The sequence below is a fragment of the Hemicordylus capensis genome, chromosome 2, assembly GCF_027244095.1.
Source record: "Hemicordylus capensis ecotype Gifberg chromosome 2, rHemCap1.1.pri, whole genome shotgun sequence".
NCBI classification, from domain to species: domain Eukaryota; kingdom Metazoa; phylum Chordata; class Lepidosauria; order Squamata; family Cordylidae; genus Hemicordylus; species Hemicordylus capensis.
The window spans coordinates 118,034,687-118,057,406 of record NC_069658.1 but is presented as its reverse complement, the minus strand read 5'-3'; the positions used below and the strand labels follow the sequence as shown (position 1 = coordinate 118,057,406).

The 22,720-nt window shown below is 42.3% G+C and overlaps 1 protein-coding gene across 1 annotated transcript in view; it reads left to right on the top strand.

The window, feature by feature from the left end:
* The window catches only part of LOC128344954 (FRAS1-related extracellular matrix protein 1-like), a 45,614-nt gene extending 30,411 nt beyond the window's left edge, over positions 1–15,203 (top strand). The window contains exons 7-13 of the mRNA XM_053296096.1: positions 944–1,093; positions 4,591–4,829; positions 6,091–6,138; positions 7,309–7,458; positions 10,407–10,522; positions 12,642–12,727; positions 13,738–15,203. Of these exons, the coding sequence (XP_053152071.1) occupies positions 944–1,093; positions 4,591–4,829; positions 6,091–6,138; positions 7,309–7,458; positions 10,407–10,522; positions 12,642–12,727; positions 13,738–13,937 (989 nt within the window). The 3' untranslated portion in view covers positions 13,938–15,203. The remainder of the gene's footprint in view (positions 1–943; positions 1,094–4,590; positions 4,830–6,090; positions 6,139–7,308; positions 7,459–10,406; positions 10,523–12,641; positions 12,728–13,737) is intronic.
* The last annotated feature ends 7,517 nt before the right edge of the window (positions 15,204–22,720 follow it).

Genomic DNA, 22,720 nt, shown 5'->3' with positions numbered 1-22,720 from the left:
CTAGAGCCAAGTACTTGGTATTCTGTCAGCCACCTCTCACCTGATGTGCTCTCTGTGTTGGTGAGCAGTCTGAAGGATGATTTCTGGTATGTCTGGGTCTAACTCCTTGCGGCCCAGTTTAACCACACTGTCAGAGGCTGGGGCCTGGGCCACTCAGCAGCTGCTGTTGGTGACAAGGATTTGCACGGCTCTTCTTCCTCAATCTTGCTTGACTCCTAGCTGTCACTCAAGGTTGGGAGCTTGACAGATAGCAACAAAGTTGCATTTTTATGCAGGCAGTATGGTTGCCACTGTGAACCACTTCTGCATTGTGGAGGTCCAACAAAGTTAAGCACTCCCTCTGAGAAATTTGTACTTTCCTCAATATTCCTTGTATTGTGTACCCAAACAAGAACCAACAAATTTGTTTCAGTATCAGGGGGAATTCTATATCCATCTCAATATTCCTCTCTTGAGGAAAAGGAAAATTAATTTTGCAGTAATTATCATTGCTCATAGCCAATTAGATGCTAATGGGTTGAATTGTTGTTGAGCCATCTCTAGACCTTGAAAGTGGAACTCGATGTCATTTATGATTGGCAATGGCAATTTCAAGAGAATAATGAATTCTCTACAATTTTCAAGATAAAGAGAACATTGAGTTTATTTTTAAAATGTCCAAGAAGATCCAACCCTTTCACCTATACAGCATGCTATTATTTGCCTCTGTAGAAAACTGAACTTTGTTACTGTATGAACGGAATCATCATTGCTCAGGAACAAATTTGATCTCTAGTTTGTGTTATTTGGGAAAACTGCAGGAGTCCAATCAGTGGGCAGAAGCACAATAGTATATACAAGCCAGTCTGTTGTAGCTGTAGACATGTTAATTAATATATTTCCTCGACACCTAGGTTGATTGAAAAAGCAATTAAAGTGTAATTAAAATGTTTACTTCTGGTAGGAATGTCAACCAAGATGTGGAATATAGCAATTACCTATGATGGATTAGAGGAAGATGATGAGGTCTTTGAAGTGGTTCTGATCTCCCCTGTGAATGCTGTTCTTGGCACCAGGACAAAATCTGTAGTGAAAATTTTGGACTCAAAAGGAGGTATTCTCTTTTGATCTTCATAATAAAATCTGGAGCAATCTTGGCTGAGAAGCTCCTTATTTTTCAACACACAAATGTTGTTGCTAACACTTACCTTCAGATCAAAATGCTTAATTTATCTTTTAAAGAAAATTGTCTTGACAGTTTCAGACCTTTTGTCCTCTGGCATTCTGTATTCTTCTTCTGCTTAGGAAGCACAGCATGAAGGAATCAACGAGTGCACAAGCAAAAACAAAAAACAAAACAAAACAAAAAAACAACCCCAAAGGCCTTTTTTTCTAATGGATGAGCTTGATTTTTGGCTCATAGCACTGCCTTCAAAAGAAGCCCTGTTGATAGAGTAGGTGTGTGTGTGTGTGTGTGTGTGTGTGTGTGTGTGTGTGTGTGTACTATATTGCAGCTTTTACACTTGGGTGGAATTCTTAGGGGGAAAGCCCCTAATTGCTGTTATATTTTTCCCCAAAATGCTATGATGTTGTTGTTGTTGATGATGATGATAAATATATTAGTTTAATGTACTTACAAGTGGTTAATTTTTTTAAAAGTGGGGGGAGGAAGAGTTGCTGGGGCTCCTTTAGGTTCTTTGAAAATTCACCTTAAGCATTTGTGCCACAATCTAGCAAAGGAGATCCATTTGAGGAAACAGGCTCCCCTGTGAAGAGTTTATCTGCTTTGTTGGTAACCATGTACTCAGATTGCATTTAAGCCATGTGACTCTAGCTTGAGGGTCTGAAGGCATATATATATATATATATATATATATATATATATATATATATATATAGTATTTTACAAAAATATTTTGAGAGCCACATCAATCTGTCTGTCTGTCTATAAAACACTTAGGTGGTTCATGGCAAGCCTTGCCCCCACCAAGTCCCACCTCCGCCCCAACCAATGAAAATGCAGGCCAGCAGCAGCTGGAGGTGCCTGGAGCAGGAGGAAGAGGAGACACAGACAGGAAGCCACCACGGTAGCAGCTAGTATGGGGCTGGTCAACCATTACTGCTGCTGCTGCTCCTCCGGAGAGGAGGCAGCGGCATGTGTAGAGTCAGCTTTTCGCCATCTGTAGGCAAAAAAGATTTGCCACCCCGGCTTGAGGGCTTGGGTGGAGGCAAGTTAGTTCCTATTTTTTTAACCTTAGAAACCACCACTGTGTGGCGGGATGGTGACAGTGGGGATGCGGACAGCAGGGTGCAGCACTCCAGCAGCGCTGGCAGTGGAGAGGGGAGTCCAAGGAGGGGATGGCGGTGGAGACAGCGGCAAAAGCTCTTTCAGTGGGCCTGCCTGCCGCCCAAATTGGGCCATTTCGAGGCTCTCTGTGCACGTATGCACAGAGAGACCCAAAATGGGTGAAAACAGCCCGGCCTGACATTTGGGCAGCAGGTAGGCCCAAAGGAGCTTTAACATCATTGAACTTGGGCCCTGTGAGGAGGAGAAGGAGCAGAAGCAGGGTGAGGGTGAGGAGGTCTCTGGAGTGAGGGGGCTGTGGTAGGGGGCGAGAAGAGCATTCTATTAGCGCGCAGATGCTCTGCACCAGTCAAGGCAGTATACATATAATGTATACACACACACAAACATGACTAAGTATGGAGTTACACAAAGCTCCATACTATCTCCAATGCTCTTTAACATCTATATGAAACCGCTGGGAGAGATCATCAGGAGGTTTGGTGCAGGGATGTTATCAATATGGTGATGACACCCAGATCTATTTCTCCATGTCAACCTCATCAGGAAATGGCATATCTTCCCTAAATGCCTGCCTGGAAGCAGTAATGGGCTGGATGAGAGATAACAAACTGAAGTTGAATCCAAATAAGACAGAGGTACTAACTGTGGGGGGTCAGGACCTGAGAAATAGTTCAGATCTGCCTGTTCTGAAAGATCAGAAATGTACCTTGGGAGTTCTTCTGGATCCAAAACTCTCTCTGGTTTCTCAGGTGGAGGCAGTGGCCAGGGCAGCTTTTTATTAGCTTCGGCCGATATGTCAGCTATGCCCATTTCTGGAGGTAAATGACCTTAAAACAATGGTACATATGCTGGTAACTTTCAGGCTCGACTACTGTAATGCACTCTACATGGGGCTGCCTTTGTACATAGTCTGGAAACTACCATTGGTACAGAATGTGGCACCCTTAGGGACAACCCAAAGGGACCATATAACACTGATTTTAAAAGAATTGCACTAGCTGCTGATATGCTTTCAAGCAAAATACAAAGTGTTGGTCATTACCTATAAAGTCCTTAACAGCTTGAGTCCAAGGTACTTAAGAGAGCACCTTCTTTGTTGTGAACCTGCCACCTATTAAGAACATCTGGGGAGGTCCGGTAATGGTTGCCACTGGCTTTGAGTTTCATCTGTAATGTAACAAACTAAGAAGCACTAGGCTGCACCCTTTCTATCCATCCAGGGGTGCTACAAAAGTCTCTGTAAAATCTCTGCCTGTAAAGGTGCTTTTAAAGGTTCCTATACTGCCTGTTCCTTGCAACAGGGGTACTTTTTAAAAGTATTCTTGTAACCACTGAGTATCTTTGCCTGTAACTAAAAGCTGAGGAAGCCTCAGACTGAAGCAGTCTGTAGTATTTTGAATAAAGTTTTCTCTTTTTGTTCTTTGCATTTTACCTGCCTCTGAGTGGATTTTTAACTCAGGAAAAGGGGTTTACTCTGGTGCAAACATGTCTCAATTTTAATTGCTCAGCAACCTACCAAGTTTTCTCATCATGCAGAATCTGCATGTGAAGGCATTTTTGTATTTTTCCATTGGCAAAGAGAAGGAGAGTTTCCCTGGAATTTCACCCTTACCGGGGCGGGGGGCAAATTCTGTTAAAGAGTTGGCATGGTGGCAGTGATTGGACTACCAAAGGAATCGTTTAAGTTTTAAAGGAACAGCCTTTGTTGAGCAAACATGGAATTATTCAGCATTTCTCCCCCCCCCCCCAAACGTGGGCTTGCTCTGAGACTCTGAAGCATCTGAAGCTAAATTGTGGGGGTACTTGAAAAGATCATAATCCATGGCATAGGGGGCATTCTACACTTCTCTCCACTGTGTGTGATAGGCATTTCATGTGTAGGCCCAGGCACATGTAGTCTGATCCAAGTGATCTTCTGCCCTTAATGTGGGGGAAGAATTAGTGTGCAACTTTGGTCTACACATAACAGGTTTTCAAGTGGAGTGCCAAGCTCTAATGTCACACTACATGTATGATGGGGGGAATAGGCAGCTATTCCCTTGACCATTGTACAATGAACCTTCTTTTTAAAAAAAAACTTGGAAAGTGGTATTTTCAGATAACTTCAGATAAATTTCTAAAATTGCTTTTCTGCTGGCAACTTCAGTAGAGAAACAAGGGCTAATTTTAAAAGTAATAAATCAACATCAGATGAAAAATCATCCTACTTCTAATGACAAGCTGTTTCATTCCCCACATCAGTGTGACCAGCTATCTGTTTATATAATAAGGACTGACCATCTGCCATCTTGTTTGCTTTTCAGGTCAGTGCAGCTCATTCCATTCCTCAAGCCAAAACACTCACAACTTATGGATGAAAGGCACACTACTTCCAGTCTCCTCAGGCTCCTCTTCATCTTCCAGGCATGGCACTGTTCACTTGGAAGGAATCCCACCGTCCTCTTCCAGAGAGATGGTAGTGCAGAGAAGGGACAAGCTACCAGAATTCAACTTGGTGAACCTTGCAAGGACCAAGCTAAGAGCCATTGGAAATGGCCAAACAGTAAGGATTGTCTCGTGGACAATGAAAGGAAAGGGAACTGTTCTAATACTGTTGTGTATTTATTATTGTATTAAAAATTCACCCGATTTATTAAGGATGCATTTTCTAGGAAAAATGTGTTGTCTCTAAGCAGGGAGGAGGCAGGAGGCAGTATAAAGTACAGTACTGTGAGGGAGCTATTTTGTTATTCTTGGGGTACCGTTTCTTTTGTTCTCCTATAATCTCTGGTCAAATGGGATTCTGTAGGGGTTTTTTTAGCATTCCATTTTGTTTGGGGGGGGGGTTGCAACACAACAGAACCCTGAAAAACCAGTTTGTCTAGAAATGATAGTAGGATGAGCTTGCACGCCATGAGTAATGATGCCTCTGTCCCAACATCATCAACTCTCCTAAATATTGAACAGTTGAAAACTAACAGAAGTGTTTGTGAACACAGCTGAGAAACAAACAGGGGAAGCAATCACAACTGCTGTGGGAACAAAGAAGGCAGTGTGCAAAGTGTTTTCCAGAATACATTGATGATGACTGACTTGTGATTTCTATTCTGATGTCTGTTAAGTTCAGGAAGATTATCACATACACACCCATATATTGGCCCAATGTGGCCATTCTCTTTTATAGTATTAATAGGCAACCATTCCAGTTGGAAATTGGTGATACACAATATAAAAATAACCAACAAAGACTAAGTTTTTTTTAGAGATAGGATGCAAAGCAGTATGGAGGACTTTACATGGAGGAGAGGTTTATCAGCGGCTACTAGTCTGAGGGCTATAGGCTACCTTCAGCCTCAGAGGCAGGATGCTTCTGAATACCAGTTGCAGGGGAGTAACAGCAGGAGAGAGAACATGCCTGTAGGCAACTCACACCCTGACCTGAATCTCTTTGTTCTACAGGAACTTTTCTGGAGCCTGCTTGTAGCAGACTTTGGTTTTGATTGTGCATTGTAGAGTGAATAGCCATTTGGAGGATGGTCTAGTTTTGCAGCAGAGGGTAGGGTAACATGACTTTCTGGCCCTTCTCATCTCTGTGAATCTAGAAATATGGCCAATGCAATAGTGTTGTGGGTTTTTTTGACCTGTGGACAAGCTGAGTGCTCACTTGCCCCAGATGATATCTGCCTCCTTTATATGGGAGAATAAATTCTAATCTGCCCTAAATATTTCCTGAATCCCAGGGTTGTACTTCCATTGCCACCACCTCAAATTCTGTTTCCGTTATTTAGATGCACTGCGATCATGTCACATTCTTTCCCTTTCAGGTTCATCCTTCTTCCATGTTTACAAATGGCACAGATCTGTTTTTTAAAGTAAGAACATTATTGTGCAGCTCCTTATAGATTTACATTTATTTTTTATTGTGTCATATCTTTACTGCATGTAAAATCTGAATAACTTGTGCTTTCTCATGTTCTCTCTGTGTTTAGAAATAGGAATGTGCAGAATGTTCCACATTAGGAACGTTCCACCTAGAAACAGGCCATTTCAAGTGTTCCAAGCTCGAAACAGGAAACCCTTAAAAGGGGGGGCCTGTTTCAAGCTCAGAACCGAATGACCTGTTCCAAAGCTGAATATTCCAACCCATTCTGAGCACCATTTTGGATTCTAAAATGTTGCTCTTCTGGCCTCTGCACACACGACAGCCATTCGCATGGTCAGCACCACAACACAAATGGCCACCATGCATGCACAGAGAGGCCAGAAGAGCACCATTTTGGAATCAATAATGGTGCTTGCAACATTCAGTCAGAATGGGGTTGTCCTATTAGAACAACCAATTTGACTGGTTCTTCTGATGTGACCGGCTTGACTGGTTCTGGTTCCACACATTTTTGCATTCCATTCCAAGCTCGAAATGCAATGTAAAATATGTTTCACACACAGCCCTGTTTTTAAAACAAAAAAACAAGCCCTTATATCTTATTCCACTTCAAATTAGGTTCAAATTACACATAACAGCAACCAACCCATATGATCAAACCAGGATTGCTCCCCGTGACATGCAGTGAGGTGGGATATGGATTTGATTTTTAAATGCAAAAGGGTTATGTGGGCAAGGAGAGCAAAATTCTTCTTGCCTGCCACTTTACACCTGTGTAAGATGTGGGGACAAGGGTATTTTCCCCACATTCCCAATAATGGAGATGAGTTTCACTAAAGAAAATATGATGGAATGAAAGCTACAAAGAAAAAGGCTAAGCAGTGGTAGGGTAAGATAAGTTTAACAATCGCTGGTTCTTTTTGCTCTTAAAACGGGGCGGGGAGAAACACCACATCTGCCATCCACCACATCCATCACAACACCCAGTAGGATTGGGTGGACGCAATGCAGTTCTTCCCCCATCTTATATAAAGTCAGTGCCATTGTATATAGTTTGAGTTCAAAAATTCTCTTTTAGTTCTGTGACCAAAATACATTTGGAGCTGATGACTGTTGATCCTTCCTCTTAATCTGGGTTTTATTACTACTTGTCATCAAGTTCCATGGGATGGCACTACTAAGAATGGATGATGACAACCCACCTAACAAAAACAAGATGGCAACTATATCAGTAATCCAAAGGAAGTCAAGGAAAAATGCAGTTGCCCCCAGAAAATCAGAAGTCTCACAAGCAGATTCCAGCATTCAGGTATAAACTATTTTAGTCCCTGTTTGTATGATCATTTATGTTGTATTCAGAGAAGGTTACAGACCACTAAGATGATCACCACTTAAGGCAATATCTAACTCCCTCAGAGATATCTGGGTATTTCTGTGAACACACTTCTCAATTTAAAATAAATGGTAAAGAAATAAAGTTGTGGGAATATTGCAGTGTCACTTCTGAAAGCCTCCCAGACATGTAAAAAACAAAACAAAATTTATTTTTAAATTTATTTAGTAAAGGCATTTTTGAAAGCATACTCGTTCTGACAACCACAGGGCTCTGTGGCCGCCCAGAGTCGACACTGACTCGACGGCATACTTTATTTTACTTTATTAGTAACAGTCTATATAAAATTTATTTTTATGTATGTGTAATACTCTACCCTTTACTTATTGAAGATAATGCCTTTTAACGATATTTTTAAACGATATTTTGTCACCACTGGAGAAATAGAGACTTTTTAAAGTAATTAAAAAGTAAAATTTAAAAAAAGTAATTAACAGCAAAGGAAAAGGTAAAAAATGATCCAATCATGATATATAATGGGGATAGCCAACTGCTTGAGCTGAATAAGGGTAGGATCTCTCTAATCAAGCTTCTTGTAAGCAAAATACTGTACTGCCTTAGCAGTGTCATTGCTGTTCTCTCAGCATGCTGAACAGGAAAATCTATACCCTCCACAAGTACAGGATGTTAATAGGGCCTGGCAGGTGATATGTGGGTCTGGAACAGACAATAATGCCACCTCTTCCTTACAAACACCACTTGCAAAAATACATACATATCTTTTTAGCAGTGCATACAAATTTATTATAGAAAGTCTTTACCATTTTGATCCTTGAGACGTTTATGCAAAAACTAAAGTGTTGCCAACGTTTATATTCACAAAAGCAACAGAGAGTGTTGCCAAAGTTTGTACTCTCCTGGTTTGGAATAAAAACACTCAGCAGCAGAGGTGTATCTAGGGAAAATAGCGCCTAGGGCAAGCACTGAAATTGCACCCCCTGTCCAAACATCTGACACCCATCTTTTAGATAACTTTACTATAATATCAGCTGAAAAATATACGTCAAGTTCATCTTTTAAAATTTCAAAAACTATTTAGCAGTGGATGTAGCCAGACCAAAAAATTCTGGAAAACTACAAATTTCAGTATGCTGGGGCTCATGAAATACCCAAATACTATTTTGAGGTGTACTTGGAAAACTAAACAGAAGTACCTATCTAATTCTCTACTATGCATTGCAGCATCACTATTACATAAGTTTTAAAAAGAAATGGAGAATTTGGCTTTTCCCAGATACTCTGAAAATAATTACAGGATATGCAGAGTAAACTGTGTCACTGCTTGGAATATATTCTAATATTTCAGAAAGACAGTTAAAATGAGAGAAAGAGAGCAAGAAACTCCCAATGGGCCTTAATACTAAGGATTTCACACTGATTCAAAGACAAGCTCACCATTAATAGCCATATTGTTAAGACACCACATTTAACTCACTTATCATAAGAAGCAAAGTAAGAGCAAATGAATACAATCCTAGCTCATAAGCTTCAGCTCTGTATTCACAAGCCCTGATTCTCTGTACATAGTGCCAAACTGAATATGTGTACAGTGACTTATATTATATTAAATTATTTTTTTTTAACCTGTAGCCCCTTCGGGGTGCTTCCTATAGGCCGTGGGAGGGGGGCATCTGCAAAGGTTACCCCTCCCACCGCTGGCCTCTAGGGCCTCGCAGAGACCATTTGAGCATGTGCTGTGGCCATTTTAAAAAATAATTGGTTTTTTTTAAAAAAATGGCTGCTGAAAACAAAATGGCCACTGTGCATGCTCAAATGGCCTCTGTGAGGCCTGGCATGGCCTAAGACCTCACAGAGGCCATTTGAAAATGTGCAGTGGCCATTTTGTTTTTGGTGGCCATTTTTTAATTTTAAGAATTTGCGCCCCCCTTCAAGTGGCGCCCAGGGCACATGCCCTGCCTGCCCTACCCTAGATACGCCCCTGCTCAGCAGATAAAGACTGCCTGCATTCCAAATTGAGCACAAACGTCCTCCAAAAGTTCTCTTTTGGCATTGATTGTAATTCAAGCATCTGTGTCTCCCTTTCTTCATGCAACAGCAGCATGCCATCAGGGACCATGGAAAATATGGTTTTTCCAGGGCCCCCAAGTCTCTAATACAGACAACAGGCACTTGGAAACTTCATGTATAATAGCAATAGCACTTACATTTATATACCGCTCTATAGCCGGAGCTCTCTAAGCGGTTTACAATGATTTAGCATATTGCCCCAACATTCTGGGTACTCATTTTACCGACCTCGGAAGGATGGAAGGCTGAGTCAACCTTGAGCCCCTGGTCAGGATCGAACTTGTAACCTTCTGGTTACAGGGCGGCAGTTTTACCACTGCGCCACCAGGGGCTCTTCGTATGTATAAGAGCACCTTGTGGCTAAGATTCTGCTGACATGCTGGGGTCCTGTTTTACAGATGCTTCCCTCGCAAATACAAAGCAATCTTATGTTTAACTAAGCTTTATTCAGGAACAACTCCATTTTTCTTTTCCCCTCCCTTTCCTTTCTGACTCCACCCCCCCCCCCCCGCCCACGCACACACACTCTACAGAATCCCCACAGGGAGAAACGTCTAATTAACAAAACATGAAAGATTGCTAAATAGAATACAGCAGATCCATATGAAAGATATCGGAATGGAGACTCATTCATGCTCCAGATGATGTCATCAGAGCAAATGATGAATTTCAAAATTGGCTTCAATAAAATGAGCTACATTCTGATTTGGGGGTGGAGCTGGGGAAATAACTCATTTTCCCAAGCTGAACCGAGCTGATGGAGTTCACCTATTTCGATTTGCAGAGAGTTTATACTATTGAGCAAACCATTCTGAAGGAAAATTATTTAATTCCAGGGTTCTACCATGAAAACCTGCCCACTTGGATGGAGCCATCATAATGGAAGCTGTTATATCTTGATCACTGATCAGAATGCCACATGGAATGTAGCAAACTGGGCTTGCAGAGTGAAGTAAGAAACTGTGTATTTGTATATACCCTTTACTTAACAGCTATTGCACCCGCTCTAGAAAGAGTCTTGCTCAGGCCCACACAGTATCAGCAACAAGACTGCTTCCTTTCTGGGGTAGGTCACTCACCCCTTTATTTTCCCTCATGGTGGGACTTGCAGAACCCAAGCCACCATAGTATTAGGGTTTGAATCAGCCTGGTTGCTGCTCTGGAGGTCAGAGGAACCTACAGTCTGAGCCCATCCTTCCGCCTGTACAATCTCCAGGCTCCTTATAAAGGAGATCGTATCGGACAGAGTAGGCTCCATGCTCATTTCCTGTGCCTGCCTGCTGGTCAGGCCTGGTTTGGCCCACTCACCTGATCAAGTCAGCTATCCTACCCACTTTCCTGTTTGGCCATCCTGCCCTGGCTTGCCTACTGTATAGAAATCAGACACAGAAAAGGACATCCATGAAAGAAGCACAATGATGGATGAGCAGCTAGCCAGGCCTGCTCTATTTAGGCCCCCCAGCTGTTTTTGGTCTACAACTTCCATAATTCTCAGTCACAGTGGCCAATAGCCGGGGATTATGGGAGTTGTAGGCCAACATCTGTAGGAAGGCCAAAGCTGAGCAGCCCTGAGCTAGAGCACCAGATCAGGCTGTGTGTGTGTGTGTGTGTGTGTGTGTGTGTGTGTGTGTGTGTGTGTAAAAAACAAAAGAGATAGTCTGCCTAGGTCTTGTCCTTTGCATGCCTCGTCACATTGTTTTATTATGTGTGAGAGTGGGAACGGCATTTCCTCCTACTTTGGTAATGTGCTGGATAAAAGTGCTAGGTAGGACGACACTGTCAGAACATGCAGCCACCTCCCACACAATCACTGTCCCTGCCTCTAACCTAGTTTTTAACTTGCACACAACCAAAAATCAGGAGTATGCATAGCTCCCAAAGGTGGGTAGGACACCGATTAACAAGCCTGTTGCATGGAGTTAAATGTTAGTGTGATAGGCCTACAGAAAGAATCACCCTAGTCCACAAGCAAACTGATCTATTATGAGCTGTCTAACTGAATAATTAGCATGAGTTGACTCTTGTCTGGTCTGAAGGGAGAGCTGTTACTTGCTTTATTACTGCATCTCCTTACAGCTCGCACATACCACATGCTTTACAGATATATTTTTTCAAGTGAAATGTGAGTTACCATCTTAGTGTTTGTTTTCTTTACTTAAAGTTTTGCTGAAGAGAAACAAAGGCTAAGCCCAGAGTTAATGGTGCTTGAGTCCTCCGATACCAGTGGACTTGGGTGTGCCAAATTCTGGGGCTGTACTGCAGGCCCAGCTATTTCAGCAGGAATTATAAAAGTTACTTTTTAAAGCCAACCATCAGAAGCCACTTTCGACATTGTTGAAGAGGTGCCAGTTGAGTATGCCGTCGCTTCTGCATATGGTTGGCAGCACTGCTTGCAATGTTCAAAGCAGTGCTCATCCATATCCCCTTTTGGTCAGCTAAGCAAGCTGTCTCCTTGCTTTGTACATTTCTTCATCTGATCTCAAGGGAAGGTGTGCATGTTTTCCTTACATGAAATACAACTAGCTGAATACAAAAATAACTGCATTTGGCTGGTATAACTTTTTCTGTAAATAGAAAGGGCTGCACATACAAAGTCCCTGATATGGCTACTTTTGTTCAAAGCATTTAGCTTTTCGGTCTTGAGACTGAAGTGGCTCCACACATTGTAAATATATTCTTGTTTAAAATGTTTGTTTCAATTAGCCAATGTTTGTTCCATTAATGGTACTTGGGGTAAATTTCTCTACCACCTAAAAAAAATAAACTGACTTGTAGATCATCTTCATTCTTTCCTTAAACTTCTATGTAAACTGACTGGGCCTGAGCATATTTTTGAAGTTACCAATATTTACAAGGCCAGAGTTTTCTCATTATTGGGTGGTAGCCCTTGCCACACACATCTGTAATGCTAATCTAGGCTCAGGCTTTCACTCTTCCCTCTGCTCCTCTTTCAATGGGAAGGGATTTTTAAGGAAAGCTCCATTTTCAGAGTAAACTGCAGTTTCCTGCCATGCCTTGCCTTCCTGTCATTGGACAGATGTACCCCTAAAATCCTCTTTTTTTGAACCTAGGTACCATGGCAGTTTAGTGAGTGTGGCTTCCAAGTTACACATGCAATGGCTATGGGACTTCAGTGGAAGGAGGCCATTTTGGATTGGTAAGTATGCAGCAGAATGTCCTTTTTAAGCCTGTAGTTTACATTTCCTCCAAAAGACATAGCAATAAGGAAGAAGTATTTCCCACAGGCTCTGTAAGAAGATAATTTTCAGATTCTTAGGATATTTTCATGTTCCAAACCTCTTAGCCCATATTCCATGGAAGGCAAATTCCTGGTCTCTCAGGTTCCTGGCAGAAAGCTTTCAAGCCCACCAGTTCTGTCCTTGAGCTCTTCTCTGGTTTGGCCTCGCTCCCAGCCAGTTCTGTTCTTCTGGAACTTTTCCCTTCTGCCTTAAGAGCTCATGGCTCAGTTTCATATTGGATCTTGCAAGGAGCAGCCCTTAACCAGATGGGATCAGGGCACTAGCCAAGGGTCAGTGGTTCCAGCCAGTTGCTACAGTTCCCTGCTGCAGGTACTGAATCCACTTTAAAGGGAGTCTCCCTAGTCTAAACACATGGATATAAATAAGAAAGCAGAATCTGTATTCTCACAATGAAGCTCCCTCAAATTAAAACTTCTTCCTTGGATGGAATACCGTATATATTCGAGTATAAGCCAATCCGAATATAAGCCAAGGTACCTAATTTTACCTAAGAAACCAGGATTGACTCAAGTATAAGCCTAGGGTGGGAAATGCAGCAGCTACTGGTGAGTTTCAATAATCAAAATAAATGCCAATAAAATTACATTAATTGAGACATCAGTGGGGTATATTGTGACCAGTATGTACGGTACTTTATTACAGGGGGACATTTTAGCACGGGCAGATAGATGACTCGAGTATAAGCCGAGGCTGATTTTTTCAGCACATTTTGGGTGCTGAAAAATTCAGCTTATACTTGAGTATATACGGTATATTTATCTACGATAGAAATTGCTAGAAAAAATACAGGTTAGGGAATTGAGATAGAAAGAAATAGACAAGAATACACGAAGAAGCAGATTATTTGACTTCAATGCTTTGTCAATTGTTCTATGGCTACTGATGTATATGTTTTAATTCATTATAGGCTTGAATGATCAAAGAAATCCAGGCCAGTTGGAATGGAATGATGGAGAACAAGTTGTTTTCACCAACTGGAGAAAAGGCCCACCTCATCTTTCAAAGAAAGGAAGGAACTGTATTTTAGTACAGCAGCGGAGAAAATGGCAAAGAAAAGACTGTAGGAAAGGCAGAGGACACAACTATATATGTTCCAGGAAACTCTGAATGAAGGAAGGAAGGAAGGAAGGAAGGAAGGAAGGAAGGAAGGAAGGAAGGAAGGAAGGAAGGAGCTGCCGTTCAAATACATGTCTGACCTGTGTTGTGTATAGTAATTTTTTACACATATTTATTTGTCATCAGGGATGCTGGAAGGGCTCGGAATGCAGTGACGTATTTTCAACAGATTTTATATGAAGGGAAATTTCCAATGTGACACTGCCCATTCATCTCTTGCTTCAGTGTTTGTAGTAAACTGAGTATGAGCGTAGAATCAGAATTCATTTGCAGCAGAGTTACTTTCTCTTATGCCCCTTTATAGAGATGCAAGGCTAGGAAGAGAGGCAGAGGGGGCTGGAAAGGAGCTGTGGAGTGGGCACGGACATTATGCCATATGCTCTCTATCCTGACTTCCCTAGACAGGGCATTCTGCCCTACATAAGACTGCAACTCTTTGAATGTTAATTTTGAAAGGGAAACAGACAGACATGCTGCTGATTGATCAATCGATCGATTGATTAAGTGCCGATAAGTTGGTGTTGACTCTTAGCAACCACATAGATAGATTTTCTCCAGGATGATCTGTCTTCAAATTGGCATTGAAGGTCTCTCAGTGGTGCATTCAGCTGATTAAACCTTATAAAAGATACACAATACTGGCTTTAGATATTTTTGTTTCTGAAGTGAAAGTTAAAATAATGCTGTTCCCCAACACACAGAGATGGAGAATGGAGTAGTGCCTTCTTTTGAACCTACCACCTAAAATGACTGCTTCATGTTGCTTTGTGGTAAGGTCATCCCTGAAGATGTAATACTACTTTGATGGGGGTTTTTTAATTATGGTAATTAAAAGCTAAAGATATGGATGGTTTTCAAATGAACAGTAAATAGAGCTCAAATTGTAGGCCCCGAAGATTGTTCTGGGCTTGATCTGCCGGCCAGCTTCAGTAGATTTCAGTACTAAAGCATCCCAGGAAACTTAACTTTATTCAGTTTTCCAGTGATATAATAATATCAGTAATCCTTGTTCACATCTTTCATTTGTACCTCAGATGTTCTTCATTTGAGGTACATTTGTTTCTCCAAAATACATTGGTTGACATCCCATGCAGAATAGCAAGGGTGGTTCTCAACTGTCTGCGCTGCTGCATGGGTCTAAAGCCTGCAGTGTTGTGCAAGAGCGCTCCTGAATGAAGTTGTGTAATGTTATGGCCATTATTTTAGTTCAAAAACACTCTTGCATGACACTGTGGGTGGTGGTTTAGACCAGGGATTCTCAACACTGGGTCCCGAGATGTTACTGGACTTCAACTCCCATAATCCCCAGCTCTGGTGGCCTTTGGTTGGGGATTATGGGAGTTGAAGTCCAATAACATCTGGGGACCCAACGTTGAGAATCCCTGGTTTAGACACCTGCAACAGCACGGGCAGTTGAGACCCTACCATGTTACTCTGCATATATCTCAGCCATTTTTTTCTTAATAAAAATAATACAATTAAATTAATAATATTAGGTATATGTTACATTTTCAGTATGACCCAAGAAAACCCAGTTCTCAGAACTCACACACTATATTTTTGCTCTGCCAACAATGCCAAAGTCAAAATGTCAAGGAAATCTTACTCTTGACTATCAACATGCCATCAAATATGTACCAAAAATGGTAATCTGTGCTTGTTCTTTTGGAAAGGTTGGAGAAGTGTAATGTGCTGATATTTTCTCCAATATGACAACCATTCCTAATTAACTGGGAAAAGAAAAGAATGGCATTTTTTAAAAAGTGAAAAGCTACAAATACATTTTGACATATCAACAAGCCCTAATCTGTAGTTTTTAAAATGACTGCAGACTGACCATTAGAAAAACAAGTGGGAAAGAGGAGTGTTCCTTTTGGGGCTTCTAACTAGCCTTGAGGCCTTCCCCACTACGCAGGTTAGGTTGGGGACTGCCTGCCAGCAAAAAACCAAAGCATTTTCTTGCTATATAGCAGGGTGGTTGTGTGTGAAAGGGAAAAAGTGTCTCCCGCACCCCCTTTCTTATGAAATTTCCTTGTATAGTGCAGAGAAGGAGAATTTTTTTTAACATGACAGAAGGCATTCCCCAACCCACATCCCACCTCCCATATTTTTTATGGGCTTCAGCAAGCCTCCCTTTGTCTTTCTGTCCTTTATTTTCATTTTTTTCCAGCAGAGATTTTCAATATTCAGTGTCTCAATTACTTTCAACCATAAACTTAATTGATAATTGCACACAGCCTGTTCAACCTCTGGTTTCTTTAGACCCTATTTTTCCTCCCCTAGGGTAGAAGTGAGAGCTGTCCCTAGAAGCCAATGAAGAAGCCTAGGTTTTGGAATAGCTGTGACTCAGGGGCGTAACTACTATTAGGCAAGGGGAGGCAGTCGTCTTGGGGCCCCACTGCCTCGAGGGGCCCCCCAGAGGCACATCACATGACTCCCCACCCGCCCATGTTGCACCCCCTATGAACTATGTTGCGTCTCTTGGAGAACAGCAGGAGCAGAGAGTAAAAAAACTAGATTCAATGGGAACTAGATATTCACCGTATTCATAATGGGGATGTGAGTGTGAGTGCACTATATATTGTGAAGTGTGTTTGTGTGTGTATATCAACGAGGGGCCCATTTTAAAATCTTGTCTCTGGGCCCCCTCCAACCTTGCTACGCCCCTGCTGTGACTGGAGAGCAGCAGAAGAATGTCCCCCCACTAGAGATGTGCACATACTGGCAGACGGCTGGTTCAGTGCGTGTGTGTGTGTACCTTTAAGGATCGGGGAGGGTGCTCCCCACCACCACCACATACCCCTTGCCAGCGCTGTCTTTAAAATCACTGGCATGCGGCGGCAGCATACCTCCATGCTGCCCCAATCAGTATCCAACCAGAAGTGCCCGATGCACATGCAAAAGGACTGCTGAACCGATTCATGCATATCTCTACCGCCCCACCCCCCGCCATGATACACACACAGGGTATCATTGCAGTTCCTCTGCCGACAGTGATACGTTACTCTAGTAACATCTTTAATCAGTATCCTCAGTATTCTGTAAGGTCCTGGAAGCAACTAGGGCCATTTTAAAAATATTGTTCTCTTTCAGTTTACAAACATATCTACTTCTGCGTGTCTAGAGAGCCCCTAAGTGGGCAAAAATAACTACCTTATAGTTTGGTGATCTTGCTTCACTTCCAAACTGATAGACACTCAACCCCCCTCCCCCCACAAGCTAGTGATTATTATATAGGGGAATGATGTGATTTCGCAGGGCGGGGGGGACCCATTTTAACAACTGGTATTGATAAGAATTATATAAATACTAGCTGGCCCGGGCATAGAGCATCTGTGCCTCTAGTTCTCCCTTGTTCACAGGCCCCCTCACTTGTCAGCCCTCCCCCATCCTCTGCCCCCCCCCCGCTTTTTCTTTCTGGCCTGCTACCTGGCCAGCTGTCCCTGCCCACCGCTTTCTCCCACACACAGCTTTCTCCCCACCCACCGCCACTTCCTCTCCTCCCCATTGCTGCAGCCACTCTGCCTGCCTGACCATTCACTGGCCTGTCCATGGGCCTTATGTTCCCCATCATCGTCGCTTTCCTCTCCCCCTCCCCTCACTCGCAAACTCTTGCAGGAGCTGCCACACTTGGGATTAGCCACAGACTAAGTCTTAGAGAATTATATATATAAATAGGCTGTTATTAATCTAAATTACATGCACATTGCATTTTCCTCATTAGGGTATGTGTAGGAATCTGGAGTGAATCGATTTGGGTACAAGTTGATTTGTACCCGAATCTAGCTGATTTGGGCAATTTGGAGACAGAACAAATCACACCAGTGGTCCATTGGATAGATTCGGGTCCAAATTGAATCACGCCTGATTTGATTCAAATTGATTTGAGATTCAGATTCCTCCTGTTAAGTCCCCCAGCTTTAAGTCCCCCAGCTTTCATTTTTTTTAAAAAAAGCTAAGCTCTAGCCCTTGTAGAAGTGGAGTTATGGAGCAAAATGTGTAGTCACTATTATTCAAGTGTTTGGATTCTTTGGTGTATAATAACATTTCCTTAAGGAATCCCTATGATGATTCATTACACACCTTCATTTATTCTATTCATTTTGACTGTCTTTGAACAGTGCCATGTGCCAACTACACCCCCCTCCCATCCGCAAGGCAATGGGGTACTAAGTTTATGTTGTAGGAATTTTTTCCAGTTGTTCAGACTCTTTGGTGTCTAATAACCTTTCCTCATAATGAATCCCTATGATGATTCATTACACACCAGAGTCCAAACACCTCAAAAATTCCTAAAATATAAACTGAGTACCCAGTGGCTTGCGGGTTGGGGGGTAGTTGGCACATGAGAGGCCACTAATTCCCCACTCCCACCTGCAAAGCAGAGGGGTCAAAATGAACAGAAGAAATGAAGGTGTGTAATGAAGACACAAAAGAATCTACAAAAATAAACTGAGTCCGTGTGTGTGTGTGTGTGTGTGTGTGTGTGTGTGTGTGTGTATTAGTGGGTGGGGTGTAGTTGACACATGGCAGATGACAGTTGGCACTGTCCATAGACAGTCAAAATGAACAGAAGAAATGAAGGTATATAATGAATCCTCATAGAGATTCATTATGAGGAAAAGTTATTAGACACCAAAGAATCTAAACACTTCAATATTCCTAAAAAATAAACTGAGTACCCCACTGCCTTGCACATTGTGTAGTTGGCACATACATGGCAAATGAAAAGAAGAAATGAAGATGTGAAATAAATCCTCACAGGGATTCCTTAAGGAAATGTTATTATACACCAAAGAATCCAAATACTTGAAAAATAGTTACTGCACATTATGCTCCATAACTCCACTTCTACAAGGGCTAGAGCTTGGATTTTTTTAAAATGAAACCTGGTGATCTATTTTAAGGTTAGGATAGGGTGACTTTGAATCCCCATTATTTCCTATGGTGGAAACATACAAAATCAGTAAAAACTAAATAAAATCCTTAAAAACCAACCAAGTGCCCCACTGCCTTCAAATTTGGGTGGTAGGTAGCACCTACCCACCACCCAAATTTGGTGCCCCTAGGACATTTATAAGTGGTTTGAATCAACCCAAATCTGAATTGAATTGAATCAAATCCAAATTGAATCTGGGCTGATTCGAGAGGGCAGATTTGGACACAAAACAAATCAGGGGTGATTTGATTTGGGCACAAATCAAATTTAAAAAAAATAGATTCATGCACATCCCTACTTAGGGGCATTTAAAATGAGTGAGCTGCGGTGTGTGTGTGTGTATATATATATATATATATATATATATATATACACACACACACACACACACACACACATATTCTAAATACTGGAAAAGATGACATAGTTATCGATGCTGTGGTGTGATTTTAAAAAAAAACACAACTGGTGCTAATCTAGTGTTGTACTCAAATTAGCATGCTGTATACACTGTATCGACCGTAATACCGATATATATACTGTTAATAAACATAGTATTACAACTGATAATGTATTATGGCTATAGAGCTTTAATGCTTAACATTGCCAGAGTAAATGCCGTTTTGATACATTGAGTCCATTGAAAGCTCTCGAACTATATCACTATAGAAAAAGTGTAGCCGAGAACCCTGTCACCTGTGCCTCCATTGCAAAACAAGGAAGCAGCTCACAACAAAGGGAGGGCTTTAATTCTCCTCCTGCGGCAATTTTCCTCCTTCAACAAACCTCCAAGCTGATGTTTACACTTCTGGGATTTCCAGATGCAGGACTGCCACATAACTGGGCAAAGCAGCTGGGGGAAGAGTTTGCAGGAATAAAGGCAGAGGAAGGACTAAGCATCCTACCACCTACCACTTTTTCTCTACAAACTGGCCACATCCTTTGCCGGTTTGCAGCAGAGGAGCAACAGTAATTTTTCTCAGACCTGTGTTTGCTGCCAGTGATTAGATTCATCTTCAGATTAGAATCCTGAAAATTGTTTGTGGACCTGCACTGAAGAGTAGAATCATAGAATTGGAAGATTCTTGTAGGCTATATAACAACAACAACAACAACAAATTCCAAAAAATCTTGAAGAGCACCTCAACACCATAGGGGCCACAGAAATCACCATCAGCCAACTACAAAAAACAACTTTGCTGGGAACAGCCTACATTTTGCAGCAATATCTATAACAACAACAATATTGATAACAAACTTCTGGCATCCCAGGTCCTTGGGAAGGACTCGATGTCTGGATAAAACAAACCAGTCAATGACACCTGTTTGATTGTGCAAAAGAAGACTTAATTAATTAATTAATTAATTAATAACAACTACTTTATTTGTTAGCCACCCCATAACAAATTATTCTTTCTGGGCAGCTCACAACAGAGGATTAACATAACACATTAAATCATAACAGACAAAAAACAAAGGTGAAAATAAAATACAATATACAATACAAAGCAGCTTAAAATCTCATTTTAAAATTGGTTAAAAATCAGATCAAATCTGAAAACCAAGATTTAAAAGGCCTGGGTGAACAAAAGGTCTTTACCTAGCATATAAAAGAACAAAGTGATGAAGCCAGGCAATCCTAAATTGGGGAGACTATTCCATAAATGGGGTGCAACCACCGAAAAGGCCCTCTCCTTGGTAGTGACCCAGTTCACCTCGTTTGGCAGGGGCACCTGGAGGAGGGCCTCTGAAGATCTTAAGGTTTGGGTAGGAACATATGGGGCAAGGGGCTCTCTCAGATAACTGGTCCCAAGCATTTGGGGTTTTAAAAGTTAAAACCAGCACTTTGAGTTAGATAGGAAGATAGGAAGCTGCCATATACTGAGTCAGACCATTGGTCTATCTAGCTCAGTATTGTCTTCACAGACTGGCAGCAGCTTCTCCAAGGTTGCAGGCAGGAATCTCTCTCAGCCCTATCTTGGAGAAGCCAGAGAGGGAATTTGGAACTTTCTGCTCTTCCCAGAGCGGCTCCATCCCAAGGGGAATATCTTGCAGTGCTCACGTATCGTCTCCCATTCATATGCAACCAGGGCAGACTCTGCTTAGCTAAGGGGACAAGTCATGTTTGCTACCACAAGACCAGCTCTCCTCTGTTGGGCATGGAAACAGACTGGGAGCCAATGCAGCTGATGAAGCACTGGCATAATATGATCAAATCGTCCAATCCCAGTTAATCATCTTGCAGCCCTATTTTGTACCAGCGGCAGTTTCCAGACCATTTTCAAAGGCAGCCCCATGTACAACACATTGCAGTAATTTAAGCGAGAGGTTACCAGAGCATGAGTAACTGTGGCCAAGCTATCTCTGTCCAGATAAGGTTGCAGTTGGCATAGCAGCTGAAGCTGATGAAAGGTGCTCCAAGCCACAGAGGCCACTTGAGCCTTAAGCGACAGTGCTGGATCAATGAGCACCCCCAAACTGCAAAGCTGGTCCTTCAGGGGGAGTGAAACCCCATCTAGAGCAGGCTGAACATCATTTACCTGGGCAGAGGAACCACCGACCAACCGTACTTCAGTCTTGTCTGGATTGAGTTTCAGCTTATTCACCGTCATCCAGTCCATTACTGCATCCAAGCACCGATTCAGGACAGTCACTGCTTCACCTGCGTCTGATGAAAAAGAGAGATACAACTGAGTGTCATCTGCATATTGATGACACCTCAAGCCAAATCTCCTGATGACCTCTCCCAGCAGCTTCATGTAGATGTTAAACAGCATAGGAGAAAGAATGGAACCTTGCGGAACCCCATAGCATAACCACCAAGGGGATGAACAGTAGTCCCTCAGCACCACCTTTTGGGCATGGACCTCAAGGTAGGAGCGGAGACACCTCCAAACAGTGTTTCCCACACCCAACTTGGCCAGCCTATCCAAAAGGATACCATGGTCAATGGTATCGAAAACCACTGAGAAATCCAAGAGAATTAACAGATCAAAGAGAATTATCTAGTCTCACACCCTGCTCTATACAGGAAATCCAGAGCTAGAGCATCTCCAACAGATGGCTGTATCTCTGCTTAAAGACTTCCAGTGAAGGAGAGCCAATTGGTTCCATTGTTGGACTGCTCTTACCAATTAGAAGTTTCTCCTAATGTTCAGCCAACATCTAGCCTCCTGTAACTTACGCTCCAGTAGATCTAGTCCTGCCCTTTGCGGCAGCAGAGAACAAGTCTTTGCCCTTTTATGTGTGCCAGCCCTTCAGGTAAATGAAGTATGCAGTCTTCTCTACATCAGGTTAAACATACCCAGTTTCTTCAACTTTTCCTCAGAGGACTTGTTTTCCAGACTCCTGGTCATTTTGGTTGCCCTCCTCTGAACCCGTTCCAATTCATCTACATGCTTCTTAAAGTGGACACCATACTCCATATGAACTCTGATTCGTCAGCAGTACTGTGTTCAGTTCTGGGAGCTGTACTTTCAGAAATAAATTGCTTTTGAACTTGGTCTCTTAAAAAACAACTCAGAAATGTAGAAGATTGCTCATCATGTGGTAGGAAGCATGGCTTGTCCCCTTAGCTAAGCAGGGTCTGCCCTGGTTGCATTTGAATGGGAGACCACATGTGAGCACTGGAAGATATTCCCCTCAGGAGATGGAGCCACTCTGGGAAGAACAGAAGGTTTCAAGTTCCCTCCCTGGTATCTCCAAGATAGGGCTTGAGAGAGATTCCTGCCTGCAGCCTAGATGGACCAATGGTTTGTCGCTGTATATGGCAGCTTCCTATGTTCCTATGTAACGTACATAAGTTTTGCTTAAAAGCCATTTTCCCTGCAAAGCC